Genomic DNA, 14,011 nt, shown 5'->3' on the forward strand with positions numbered 1-14,011 from the left:
TGCATTACCAGGATTGGGGGGGGTTGGAGATGCATTTTCAATAGACTAGTCGAAGAACTTCGCTTTTCCTTCCCTAGCCCTTATACCCAAGGGACAGCAAGCTGAGGAGAGGACTGTGCTGCCTAATCTTGATCGTCCCAGTGTAACTGAGGCAGTTGCTGGATTTTTCATTAAGATACACCATTGAAGAAATGACAGGTATGGCTCCAGGATACAGTCTCCCTGGTTAGAAGAGATTCTCCCCCACCCCCATTAGAAGAGAATCAAATAAACCATTACCCTGTACTGACAGACTGATTGAAGTATTCATGAGAGGTCACTTCCCTGCGTTTCTGCAAGTTTTATGACACTTAAGCACATTCTTCTCATAACTTAGCAGAAGCTCTTCAAAGTCAATTAGTAGGGAAGGATTTAAAAATTGTTCCTGGAAAATTTCACTTCTCTTAGCGATGGCATCTGAAAGAAGGGTCCATGAAATTGAGGCTTTTATAATTAAGACTCAAAAGATTTTATGTGAGTTTTGCCCTTGCATGCTGTTAGGTGGGGTCGATTGGCTCTGCATCTGTCAGCTACGTCCGCGCCAGATACAACTTTGTGGGTCATATATAGGCTCCACCCAGGCATGCTGACATCACTTCTTTTCTATCCACGCCAGCTAGCGCTGATCTGAAGAGAACTACCCCTCTGTCCTTTCTTGACTGGCTTTTTTTCAACTTTGTCAAGTATTTTTGCAAGTTTCACTCCTGGTGTCTTCTAGGAATACTGGATTCAAGCCCTGCGGGTCTTGTCATTGGGCGATGGCTGTGAATGCTCGTGTGCCTTTAGTGTCTGGAGCGTGACTGTGACCCGAAGTTGTGCTCAGAGTGCTGGGCCATGCATCCAAAGGCTTTGAGGTCCCTGAAGCTGATGGTGGCCTGGTTCTTGACTCCATGCAAGTCGAGATCCGAGTCAAGTGTAAGGTCTGTGGATTGGTTGCGGAGTCCGAAGTTGTCTCTAAGTCCTCGGTACGATTGGGTAAGTAAGCACACTCTTCGACTTGTCCTCGTCCATCAGCCGACGAGGGAGCGTCAGCACTCTAGGCCTCATTCTGGAAAACCTGTCCTGGGCTGACTCCGTTCCTCCCTGAGTTTTGTGAGGTCATTTTTGGGCATTTCGACTTCCCTGGAGCACCTTTGGGCCCTATGGAGTCAGAGGGGGGCCCTTAGGGTTGTGAGCTGGCAGCTTCGGCCTTGGCTTCAGGGGGCTCCCAGGGATCCTGTTCTGCATCCGGACCAGAGCTGGTCGTACAACCTTGACTTACCAGACGCTGGTCCCTACACAGATGCTCCCGGCACCGCCTCTGGGTGGCTACATCCAAATTGTCATTGCCGAATCCAGCACAGAGCCGGGTGGGTGTTGTACGACGTGAACACCGGCAGGAGCTTTGCCTCCTCATTCGAATCCTGAGCGCTTTTCCTATGGGCTTGGCTTTGAGGATGTATGGCAGGGGTAGCAGAATCTTTTAGAGTACCAGCCCCACGAAGAAATGGACTGGCTTGAAGACTTCGGTGAGGTTAGTGGACTGGATACTTCTCCAGATACTGACATGCTTTCTCCCACTACTGTGGCTATGGAGGAGGAAGCTTCTTATGCTGTGGTGTTGTGAAGGGCAGCCGAGGTCCTAGACCTTCAACTGCCCTTGGTGACTGTCAAAACCAACCTCTTGCTGCAACCAGAAGCTTCCTCCTCAGAACCCCTGCTCCTGTTCATGGATGCCCTCACTGAAGTACTACTGCACAACTGGTCCAGATCCAGCACAGGGTCTCCTGTGAACAGGACGATTGCCTGCCACCATTACCTTGCACCTGGGGACCCAAGTTTCTTGACACAACACCCCACCCCTGAAAGCTTGGTGGTTCAAGCCTCTACCTTCCATGGCATGTTCCCTTCCGCTCCCCAGGGTTGGTCTCACTTGGTAAGAAGATGTTTGTTTCTGCCAGCCTTGCAGTGAACACTGTATGCCTTTTGGGCCATTATTCCAACACGCTGTGGGATACGGTTGCGCAGCTGCTGCCACAGGTCTTGGAGGAGGCCCAGGCTGTACTCTCTCAGGCTCTTGCCAATGGGAGAGACGTAGCAAAGTTTACAATTGGTTGCGCACTGCACATAACTGGCTCGCTAGAAAGAGCAGTTTCTTCAACAGTGGCCCTGAGGCGCCAAGCATGGCTGAGGACATCTGGCTTTTTGAGGGATGTTCAAGCTTCCTTGATGGATATGCCCTTGGATGGCACCCATCTCTTTGGAGGCAAGGCAGACTCCGCACTCGAGCGCTTCCAAGAAGACCCCTCGTCCCATCCTGGCTGCCTTTCATGGCTAAGGAAGGGGTCTCCAACTGCACCCATTCTCGCTCAGCCACTGTGCTGCAGTGGTCCCCAGCCTCTGTGTGGTCAAGGGTGTTGAATCCACTGGCCTTGTGGGTCAGGTGACCAGCTTTTTTGCCTTATCCTAGATCTTTGATCCCTCAATCTCTCCCTCAAGAAGGAGAAGTTCAGGATGCTCACATTTGCTCAGGTTCTGTCTGCCTTGGACCAGGGAGACTAGATGGTAGTGCTGAACTTGCAGGATGCTTAATTTCATATCCCCATCCTGCCAGCCCACAGATGTTACCTGCGGTTATGGTATGCCACAAGCACTTTCAGTGCTTCCCTTTGGCCTTACCAGCTCCCCTCGGGTGTACACCAAGGTGATGGCAGTGGTTGCAGCTCATTTGCGGAGATCAGGGATTTCTATCTCGACGACTGGCTGTTGAAGGCTCAGGCTTGCCCCAGGTGGTGTTCCACCTCCAGACTACGGCAGACTTCCTGCATTCAATGGGGTTCACTATAAACATGCAAAAGTCACATCTGACTCTTTCAAATGCTCCCTCTCATCTAAACTGTTCTGGGCGCAGTGCAGTTTTAGGCCCAGGCTCATGAGCGACGAATGCAGATATTCAGGCTGTGATTCTGATGTTTCAGCCTCTGTCCTGGATATCAGTGAAAATGACTCTGAGGCTGCTGGGCCTCATGACTTACTGCATCCTGCTGGTGACACATGGCATATGTGGGCTCTGCAGTGGGACCTGAAATTCCAGTGGGCACAGCATCAGCGGAATCTCTCTGACAAGTCTATATCTTGGAGTGAACTGCAAAAGATCTGCAGGATTGATTAACAAATGGCGTTTGGGTTAAAGGCAGATCCCTCTGCCTTCCCCAACGAGACCTGACAGTAGTGACAGATGCGTCACTCCTTGGACCATCTGGGGGAGGTTGAAATCAGAGGCATCTGGTCTCTGGTGGAAACGGACCTCCACATCAACCTTTTGGAGCTCAGTGTGATTTGGCAGGTATAGAAATTCTTTCTTCCCCACAATCGAGGGAAAGATGGGGCACATGTTCACAGGCAACACCAGCACCATGTGGTACTGCAACAAGCAGGGGTGGGGTCGTGGACAATTGTCAAGAGGCTCCACAGCTCTGTACGTGTCTGAAACAGCAAGGCATATCCCTGGTGATTCCACATCGGGTGGGCGCCCTGAACGCCAGGGTGGACAAACTCGGCTGAAAATGGCTAGCGACTCGCAAATGGCATCTCCATCTGGAGGTGGCCCAGGGTCTCTTTCAGCAGTGAAGAGAGCCTTGGCTAGATGTACGCCTCTGCCGAGAACACCCAATGTCAGCAGTTTCGTGTATTGGAGCCTCCAAAGTGACAATCGCTCGGAGACGCTTTTCATCTCAAGTGGAGTTCACACCTTCTATTCACCTTTGCACCCATACCACTTCTGCTGAGTGTTCCCAAGAAGATTAAGAAAGGCCAGGCAAGAGTAATCCTTGTGTCTCCGGACTTGGTGCAGAGAGTCTAGTATACTTAGCTGCTGAGCATGTACATCGATCCTACAATCAGACTGCTTGTTTGGGATGATCTTCTGTTGCAGCCCCAGGAGAGGGTTCTGCACCCAAAATCTGTCCACTGTTCGCCTTCTTGCATGGAGATTGTGGCGACAATTGATAGCTTTTGACCTTCACCCCCGAAGACTGTAATGTAATTGTGGCAGCCAGGCGTCTCACCGCCAAAACAATATATGCCTGCTGTTGGAAGAAATGTGTGACATGGTGCTCAAACAAGTCTGTTGACTCCCTCTCTGAAGCCTCTCTCTGAAGTCCTGCTATTCATCCTTTACCTTGTTTAAGTCTCCTATTGCACATAGGTGCCTCAAAGGTCTTGCACATCTTTTCCCTTTATTCACATTCTTTATGCCCCAATGGGATCTGAATTTGGTTCTGACTTTTCTGATATGTGCTCCTTTCGAGGCTCTCCACAATTGCCATCTTAGGCTTCTCACTTTGAAAACAGCCTTGCTTACGGCCATTCCAACTGCCCACATGGTGAGTGAGCTGCAGGCATTGTCATCTAAGCCACCTTACCTTTCTATAATTCTATCCAGACAAAGTGGTGCTTCGCACTAGGGCCTCTTTTCTGTTAAAGTGGTTATGCCCTTTCATGTACGCCACAGTCCATCTACTTGCCTACTTTCTATACACCCACACATTCTTCTGAGAAAGAGTAGATAGTTCACTGCCTGGACCCAGAAAGAGCGTTGGCGTTCTACCTTGATCATACGAAAGAGTTCCCGGTGGATGACTATCTCTTTGTAGGGTATGTGGGTACAAAGAACATTCAGGCAGTGCAAAAGAAGACCCTCTCTAGATAGGTCGTACTGTGCATTAAGATCTGCTATGCACTGGCCAAAAAGCAGTCCCCACTAGGGTTTGCATGCTCATTCTCCCCGAGCTGCGACCACTACATGAGCACGAGGAGTCCCAGTCCTTGAGATCTGTCATGTGGCTACATGGGCATCTCTGTACACCTTTAACAAACACTACTGCCTGGACAGTCAGATCCATAGGTATGGGCCTTTTGCCTGTTTGTTCCTGCAGGACTTTTTTTGTTTGAGCTTGGTTTGCAGACCCGCCTCCACGGTTCGTATTGCTTGGGTATCTGTTCAGAGGTAAGGGACCTGCAGCTAGAATTCTCTATCAAATGGACAAGTTACTTACCTTCCGTAGCACCTTATCTGGTATAGACCATATCTAGCTGCAGATTCCTTACTGATCCACCCATCTTCCCTGGTCTGCGATCTGATTTCTAGGGGCAGGGACCTCCCTCTCAGGGCCTTAGTTTTAACATACCAGTAGTAAGTGTTCTTCATGGCTCTGCTCTTCTGGTGTCGAAAGTTGTGAAAAGAGACTAACGTCAGCGCGCCTGGGTGGCGCCTATATAGGATGTAAGACATATCAGGCGCGGACTCCGCCGCCAACAGACGCAAACCAGATCAGCACCACCTAGAGGTGTGCAGGGGTACTGTTCACAAAAATCTTCTTGATCCCATCTGATGTCTGGGGAGGATTCAAAGGGTAAGGTATCTGCTGCTAGATATAGGCCCTCATTATGATCTCGGCGTTTTTAACCGCCGAGATCCACGCTGGCGGTCAATAGAAGACCGCCAGTGCGACTATCCCCGCCGGCCGCATAATGTTTTCCCTGCTGGGCCGTAACATTGACAGCGGCTCCAAATAGAGCTGCGGCCAATGTTGGCTTGTGGCGGTTGCAGCTGCACCTGTCTCGCAGATCACTGCCCGTAAACCGGGCACTGACCTGCGCAATGGGGCACTACACAGGGGCCCCTGCACTGCCCATGCCAAGTGCATGGGCAGTGCAGGGGCCCCGAGGTGGACCCCGGAGCACCCATTCCGCCAGCCTTTTCCTGGCAGGGGAACCCTCCCAGGGAAAGGCTGGTGGCAGAAGGGATCATTATCCGAGGGGCAGCGCTGCTTGCAGCGCTGCCCTGTCAGAAAATGATTCCCTCCACCGTCAGGCTGCCTGTCGGCGGCAGCCTGGCGGTGGAGTAGGTGTTCATTATATGGCGGTTCAGACCGCCATGCCGGTGGCGCTCTTTGCACCCACCGCCGCGGTTCATAATGACCCCCATAGTCTCTACCAGTTAAGGTCGTAAAAAAGCGGCTAGACTGCGCCAACGCCCAATGACAGCACATTCCCCCAAGATGTGTGTCCGCATCAATAGCTCTGTTCGATAGAGTATCCTTAGTGGACATAATGTAGGCATCAAAATGGAAGAGGAGGCATATTTTTGTACTGCATTACCGTCTTGAAGGGATACTACGGGACAGTGCAACGGTGGGACACAATACTATGAATATTTCATTTAGGTAAGCCATATCTTAATTGCCCGCCATCTATTGATATACCTTTGCTGCTTCGTTATAATGCTTGTTATTCTGATTTAGACATGTGAATCTGTGAAAGATCCAATGCTGGTGAGTAAAAAGCTACTTAACCTGCAACAGTAGTTCCCCAGGACTGGCATCTTATCATAGATTCACATGTGGCCCAACCTCTTATCCACAAGACGCTTTACTTTCTTATAGTACATTGTACTAGTGCAATTAAATCTAAGGGATATTGGCCACTGGAAGCCACTGATTGTGGCACCTGATTGGTTAAAGTTTCTTTTTTTTTCCTTTTAAATAAGGTGAATGTTACACAAGTAACGTTTCCTTGGGACTCACAGCTCTGCGACGTTGGCTTAAGCATGTGAATCTATCAAAGAGGAAATTATTTTAGAACTAATGTTTGCTTTTTTCATATTTATCACATGGTGTGACAAATCTGCATATTGTTCCCTAAGAAGTATCACTTAATGGCTGTATTTGCATTTGGTGGATTCAAAACCTTCTTGTTATATCTAATAAATGGTAGGTGAAGGACAGAAAGTGTCCTTTGACTGATCTACATTTCTAGATAATCCTTGTTGAAGATTGGCCATAGTCTTAAAGATTTTTTATTGATTAATTGTGTTTGAATATCCTTAAAAGAAAAGCATTATAGAGAAGAATTCTAAAGCAAACTCCGTGACGTGTACAGTTTTAGGTATTCTTGGTTGAACCACACAGGAGGGTTGACAGCCCACAGTATTTATCTTACAAAGCAACAGACATTTTTATGTGGCCTTTACTGTATGTGTACATGATGATTTATCTCTTACTTTAGGCTCAACAAGGCAGCCCCTCTTCTACAGTATCAGGGAGCCTTGAGCTTTCCTGCACCACTCTGAAACAGATTTCCGTCCTGCACAGGCATACACAGGTAGGAGTACAGAAATTTATTTTTTAAAATTAGTGATCTGCTCATGAGTGAATGAGTTCTTAATGAATACTTCTTCCCACAGATTCCTAACCCTGTGAATGTCTGTAGTCTTCAAATTGGATCCGAAAACATTGTCATTAGCAGAAAGCCACCAGTGCAGCAGGTGTTTCAATGTGATTTCAGACGTGGCCTATATTCAGTGCCTATTGGTGTGTTCTTGGCTTTAATTCCTGTTTCCCCTCCTTACATTCAAGGAGGAGAACCAGTTCTTTAGTTTTCACCATATTCGTCAACAATGAATCTGATTACTGAGCTGACTTCAAGAGTCACATTGTCAGTTTTAGGTTTCTAACCTTGCTCATGTTGTAAGGAGATAATTATCTTCATCTCCAGAACATCTGCATGTGGTGCCTAAGGCCTGACCACAATTCCTTTTTGTGTGACTCATGTTCATTCTTTCATACAATGGCCATCAGGGAGCTGAAAGCAAAGTGTTTCTTGGCCTGAGTCTGTAATATTCCCCTCTTCTCCTTCAGATATGTCTTTTGAGAAAGTGTGACTCTCCGAAAGGCCTTCCATCAAAAGTACAAGAATTAAAATAGAAAGTAAAAATCCTGTTTTGTCGTAGAAGAAAAGGTACTGCTTCCACGATAGTTTGTCAGTAGCATTTAGCATTACCTGATCCCAGCTTCTTCCTTGGGTCCTATTCTGGTGCTCAAGAAGCTTATACTGGAGATTCCAGCACCATTTGCCAGTTGAGGCCATTAAGTACACTATACTGAATCTTTCAGGCCTGCCCTTCTTCCCCATGGGCCACTTCAGGCTCCCAGGAATAGACCAGATGGTTCAGTGTAAGGAAATGCCTCCTTGGCATGGTTACCCCCTGACGTTTTGCCTTTGCTGATGCTATGTTTTGAATTGAAAGTCTGCTGAGGCCTGCTAACCAGGCCCCAGCACCAGTGTTCTTTCCCTAACCTGTACTTTTGTTTTCACAATTGGCACACCCTGGCATCCAGGTAAGTCCCTTGTAACTGGTACCCCTGGTACCAAGGGCCCTGATGCCAGGGAAGGTCTCTAAGGGCTGCAGCATATCTTATGCCACCCTGGGGACCCCTCACTCAGCACAGACACACTGCTTGCCAGCTTGTGTGTGCTGGTGAGGACAAAACGAGTAAGTCGACATGGCACTCCCCTCAGGGTGCCATGCCAACCTCACACTGCCTATGCAGTATAGATAAGTCACCCCTCTAGCAGGCCTTACAGCCCTAAGGCAGGGTGCACTATACCATAGGTGAGGGCACCAGTGCATGAGCACTGTGCCCCTACAGTGTCTAAGCAAAACCTTAGACATTGTAAGTGCAGGGTAGCCATAAGAGTATATGGTCTTGGGAGTCTGTCAAACACGAACTCCACAGCACCATAATGGCTACACTGAAAACTGGGAAGTTTGGTATCAAACTTCTCAGCACAATAAATGCACACTGATGCCAGTGTACATTTTATTGTAAAATACACCCCAGAGGGAACCTTAGAGATCCCCCCTGAAACCTTAACCAACTACCCGTGTAGGCTGACTGGTTTTAGCAGCCTGCCACACTTGACACGTTGCTGGCCACATGGGGAGAGTGCCTTTGTCACTCTGTGGCTAGTAACAAAGCCTGCACTGGGTGGAGATGCTATCACCTCCCCCAGGCAGGAGCTGTAACACCTGGCGGTGAGCCTCAAAGGCTCACCCCCTTTGTTCCAGCACCACAGGGCACTCCAGCTAGTGGAGTTGCCCGCCCCCTCCGGCCACGGCCCCACTTTTGGCGGCAAGGCCGGAGGAAATAATGAGAATAACAAGGAGGAGTCACTGGCCAGTCAGGACAGCCCCTAAGGTGTCCTGAGCTGAGGTGACTCTAACTTTTAGAAATCCTCCATCTTGCAGATGGAGGATTCCCCCAATAGGGATAGGAATGTGACCCCCTCCCCTTGGGAGGAGGCACAAAGAGGGTGTACCCACCCTCAGGGCTAGTAGCCATTGGCTACTAACCCCCCAGACCTAAACACGCCCTTAAATTTAGTATTTAAGGGCTCCCCTGAACCTAGGAACTCAGATTCCTGCAACTTACGAAGAAGAGGACTGCTGAGCTGAAAAACCCCTGCAGAGAAGACGGAGACACCAACTGCTTTGGCCCCAGCCCTACCGGCCTGTCTCCCTCCTTCAGAAGAAAACTGCTACAGCGACGCTTTCCCCAGGACCAGCGACCTCTGAATCCTCAGAGAACTGCCCTGCTTCCAAAAGACCAAGAAACTCCCGAGAACAGCGGCCCTGTTCAACAAAGACTGCAACTTTGTTTCCAGAGGAGCAGATTTAAAGACCCCTGCAATCTCCGCAAGAAGCGTGAGACTTGCAACACTGCACCCGGCGACCCCGACTCGACTGGTGGAGAAACAACGCTACAGGGAGGACCCCCTGGCGACTCAGAGACTGTGAGTAACCAAAGTTGTCCCCCCTGAGTCCCCACAGCGACGCCTGCAGAGGGAATCCCGAGGCTCCCCCTGACCGCGACTGTCTGAATCCAAAATCCCGACGCCTGGAAAAGACCCTGCACCTGCAGCCCCCAGGACCTGAAGGATCGGAACTCCAGTGCAGGAGTGACCCCCAGGAGGCCCTCTCCCTTGCCCAGGTGGTGGCTACCCCGAGGAGCCCCCCCCCCCCTTGCCTGCCTGCATCGCTAGAGAGACCCCTTGGTCTCCCATTGAAACCTATTGAAAACCTGACGCTTGTTTGCACACTGCACCCGGCCGCCCCCGCGCTGCTGAGGGTGTACTTTCTGTGCTGACTTGTGTTCCCCCCCGGTGCCCTACAAAACCCCCCTGGTCTGCCCTCCGAAGACGCAGGTACTTACCTGCTGGCAGACTGGAACCGGGGCACCCCCTTCTCCATTGAAGCCTATGTGTTTTGGGCACCACTTTGAACTCTGCACCTGACCGGCCCTGAGCTGCTGGTGTGGTGACTTTGGGGTTGCTCTGAACCCCCAACGGTGGGCTACCTTGGACCCCAATTTGAACCCCGTAGGTGGTTTACTTTCCTGCAAGAACTAACAATAACTTACCTCCCCTAGGAACTGTGAAAATTGCACTGTCCACTTTTAAAATAGCTATATGTGTTTTATGTAAAAAGTATATATGCTATTGTGATTATTCAAAGTTCCTAAAGTGCTTACCTGCAATACCTTTCAAATGAGATATTACATGTAGAATTTGAACCTGTGGTTCTTAAAATAAACTAAGAAAATATATTTTTCTATACAAAAACCTATTGGCCTGGAATTGTCTCTGAGTGTGTGTTCCTCATTTATTGCCTGTGTGTATGTACAACAAATGCTTAACACTACTCCTTTGATAAGCCTACTGCTCGACCACACTACCACAAATAGAGCATCAGTATTATCTCTTTTTGCCACTATCTTACCTCTAAGGGGAACCCTTGGACTCTGTGCATACTATTCCTTACTCTGAAATAGTGCATACAGAGCCAACTTCCTACGTTCGGGCATTGTGGTTTGCAGCTCTAGCTTCAATGCTTATCAACTCTGACTCCACAAGCTCAAGCCTTGCTGCCATTTCTGTAAAAGCTGCCTCTGTCCATCGTGCCGGCACTGTTATCTTTGCAGCTGCTTCCAACACATTTCAGATGCCCCACTTCCAGCACATTTCAGATGCTTCTGTCAGATCTGTGAGCTTGTCTGCCTCAGCGTACGAAATTAGAGGAAATCCGTTACGTGGCTAGAGAGCTGGTCAGAACTTCCTTTGGGGACTTAGGCCCTCATTATGATTTTAGTGGTCTTTTTGCAAGACCACCAAAGCCACAGGTGCCAGAAGACCGCCAGTGCTGGCAGTCTTCCGCCCACCATATTACGAGTACTATTGGATTTCTGCCACATTTTGGGCGGAAACCCAGCAGTAGTCGTGGTGACGGCGGAGGCGCTGGGGCGGTACCACCACTTGGCCCACCCTGCCAAAAGGACTCCGCCAGCCGTATTACGACCTGTAATACGGCCTGGTGTTGTCCTGATGCGGGTCAATCGTCCAACAGTGGAGGGGGGTGGGGACTGTTGAGTGGGAGTCTGTGTCTGTACATGTATGGAGGTGGGGTCGTGGAGGGGGGTGCAGTACATGGAGGGGGGTATTGTGCTGGCAGGGGGTGGGGGGAGGTCGTCTGCCAGTGACAAGGAAGAAATGTCCTTTCATGGTAGCCTTTCTACTGGGGTTTTCGTGGCGGTGCTACCACCACGGAAACCCTGGTGGAAAGGTAGCTCCTAATACTGCCAGCGGACTTCTGTGGACAGCTGTGTTGGAGATGCTCATCTCCAACGACCCTGGCAGTATGAGCGGAGATGTGGCGGGTTGGCAGAGGCCAACAAGCCACACACATAATGTGGCAGTCTTCATCGCCAGTCTGCTGATGGTGATACCGCCACCGTGGCCCTGGCAGTCATAACGAGGGCCATTGTGTCTTGCTGACGCTATACCCATATGCCAGAGGTCTGCAAGCATGGAAGTTTTCATCATGCCATGTGTTTCCAAACTGGATTTTAGGTGCACAGAGGAAGGTTATTCCGAGGCTATTCACCTTCTTTCTCCTTGCGCTTCAGATATTGACTTTTACTTAGAAAATACAAATGTGAGAGGCCCAGAAGGTGTTATTCCCTGTAGTTTGGCCCATTTTTGAGACTGAATTGTGCTTAATGAGCAATATAGGAGCTTGAAATCTTAATTCTATCTACGGACCTTAAATCTAACATTCCTAATAAAAACCTACAGCGGGTTTTGGTGGCTTTGGAAACACTTCTACCTTTTAATAAGACTTTGATGGAAGTGGTACTGGGTGGCTGAGAAAAAGCCTTTGTAGAATGGCAAGCCATAAGCAGGTCACTTGTTGCTTGTTTGCACTGTGCCCCCACTGATCTAAAATTATTGTCCACAAATCCTTCACCCAAGAATTTAGTGCTTCAAGCATTCAGTTTTAGATAGAGAGAAAATTTTATGAGTAATACAAGACCAAAGCGATAATCTAGTAAGGGTCAGGGGGATATTAATCTTGAAGAATGTAATTTAAAAGTGTATCAAAAATCACACAGTGCCAATGATAGTCGATGGAAGTGGTAAACCAGGCCGTAGGTGCCATCTGAGGCCAGTTGGGATAGAGACAGTTGAAAACAAAAAGGTGATTGATCCCGGTGAAAGTCTGGAAGTTAAACAGTTAGAAAAAGTAGGAAAGTCCTAATTCAAAAACTGAGCTTGTATTTATTATTATTTTTTTAAGAATGTCTTCCGCAGGACGAATCTGAAATTTTTGCTTCCATAGTGGAATTCCCAGTCAGATATCTTCTCGTTGGTCCTGCTAAGGCTCTGGAGCTTTTGAGGTTTTTGCTTGAAAAGTTTGACTATCCCAAAACAGAAAAGGAACTGTAATTTTTTCAAAGATTCCGGAGCCTTTCAGGGGGACAAAGCTGAAATTTATTGTGATGTGATATGCAACTGTTAGTTGGGTGCGTTTCATGGTTTGATAGCTTCTCAACAATAGGATTACATTTCTAAGACTTCAAGGACCCCAGGGGGGGTCACCTGTCGACTCTTGAGGTGCCAGGCAAAGGCAACCAGAAAAGTTGAGTCCAAATTCTAGTTGCCAACGCTCATCTGTAAGTTTTAGGGGAAAAGTATCTTTCAGATTTTTGTGTCCCTGTAGCCACACTGCAAGTTTCCCAACTGACCCTTGGAGTCCACTTCTTTGTCCTGGTTTCAGAAGGGAGCTGGTCTAGTCCTTTGGGGCACTGCTCAGGTCACAGACAGCAAGCCCAGTCTTCTTCTGATCTTTTGCATGTCCTGAAAGTGTTCTGAGGGGTTTCCTTTGGGATTCCACATTTATGACAAGAACCAACTGGTGGTTGTGGGCACTGCCTATGCAATGGTGTAAAAGTTCCCGTAGACCACCCTACCCACTTTTTCAGTTCCTGTTTGTCCACTGCAAACAATCCCACAGTTCCCTTCACTCTGAAAATTCTTCCCTTGTGCATAACCTGTGTGCACACAGAGGTGTGGCCAGGGTAATGAGCAATCGCCATCTACTGTGTTCACTCAAAAGAGGTCCTAGGGGTAGCTCTGCTCCCACTGGGTTTGGTGCGAACCTGGCCAAATGGACGAAAGCTGCACCTTTTCAGGTGTCACATCTACGTATGACCGGGCAGGCCGCTTCAACTAAAATGTCCCATGTACCAGGTCACTTTCATTTTCAGCCTGTGATCTAGAAGATCATGCCATTTCTAATGTTTTTAACATGTTGCACTCTTATGCATCCTACCTTGTGGGCCGCAAGGGTGCTTCACGGGAGGCTTATTTAATGTTTAAAACAGGATTTCGTACCTGTCAAAAAGGTGATTTTGACAAGTCTGGGGAGCAGGGCTCAAACTGCTGCTGATAGGGTAGGCCTCAAGTCATGTTTTCACTACCACTATAGTGGCTGGCACATTAGGTGTTGCATTACTGTGACATTTAACTTAACAAGGCCGTAGGTGTATTTCTGCACTGTATACGGTCACCTTATGGAAAAGGTAAATGTGTCAATCTTGGTTTAAGCCCATTTTGACCTTTTGTTAGCGGTCAGAGCACAATGTGCACTGGATAGCAGTGTCCTAGAGTTAGAGGTCAGGATTGTCAGCGGGAGTGTCCACAACATTGGAAAACTGGTGGATACCAACCAAAAAGAGATCACTTTGCAACTGTCTGAAAAACTGAATACCAATGCTTTCCAAACACCACCACCGGAAAGTGAGTCCAAATGCCT

At 48.6% G+C, this 14,011-nt stretch overlaps 1 protein-coding gene across 3 annotated transcripts in view; it reads left to right on the forward strand.

Annotated features, from left to right (window-relative positions):
* Positions 1-14,011, forward strand: part of TLK2 (tousled like kinase 2) — a 948,113-nt gene that overhangs the window by 198,868 nt on the left and 735,234 nt on the right. For all 3 annotated transcript variants that reach the window (XM_069237985.1, XM_069237987.1, XM_069237986.1), the window contains one exon: positions 7,087-7,182. In XM_069237985.1, the coding sequence (XP_069094086.1) occupies positions 7,087-7,182 (96 nt within the window). The remainder of the gene's footprint in view (positions 1-7,086; positions 7,183-14,011) is intronic.

Source organism: Pleurodeles waltl, chromosome 6, assembly GCF_031143425.1.
Source record: "Pleurodeles waltl isolate 20211129_DDA chromosome 6, aPleWal1.hap1.20221129, whole genome shotgun sequence".
NCBI lineage: Eukaryota > Metazoa > Chordata > Amphibia > Caudata > Salamandridae > Pleurodeles > Pleurodeles waltl.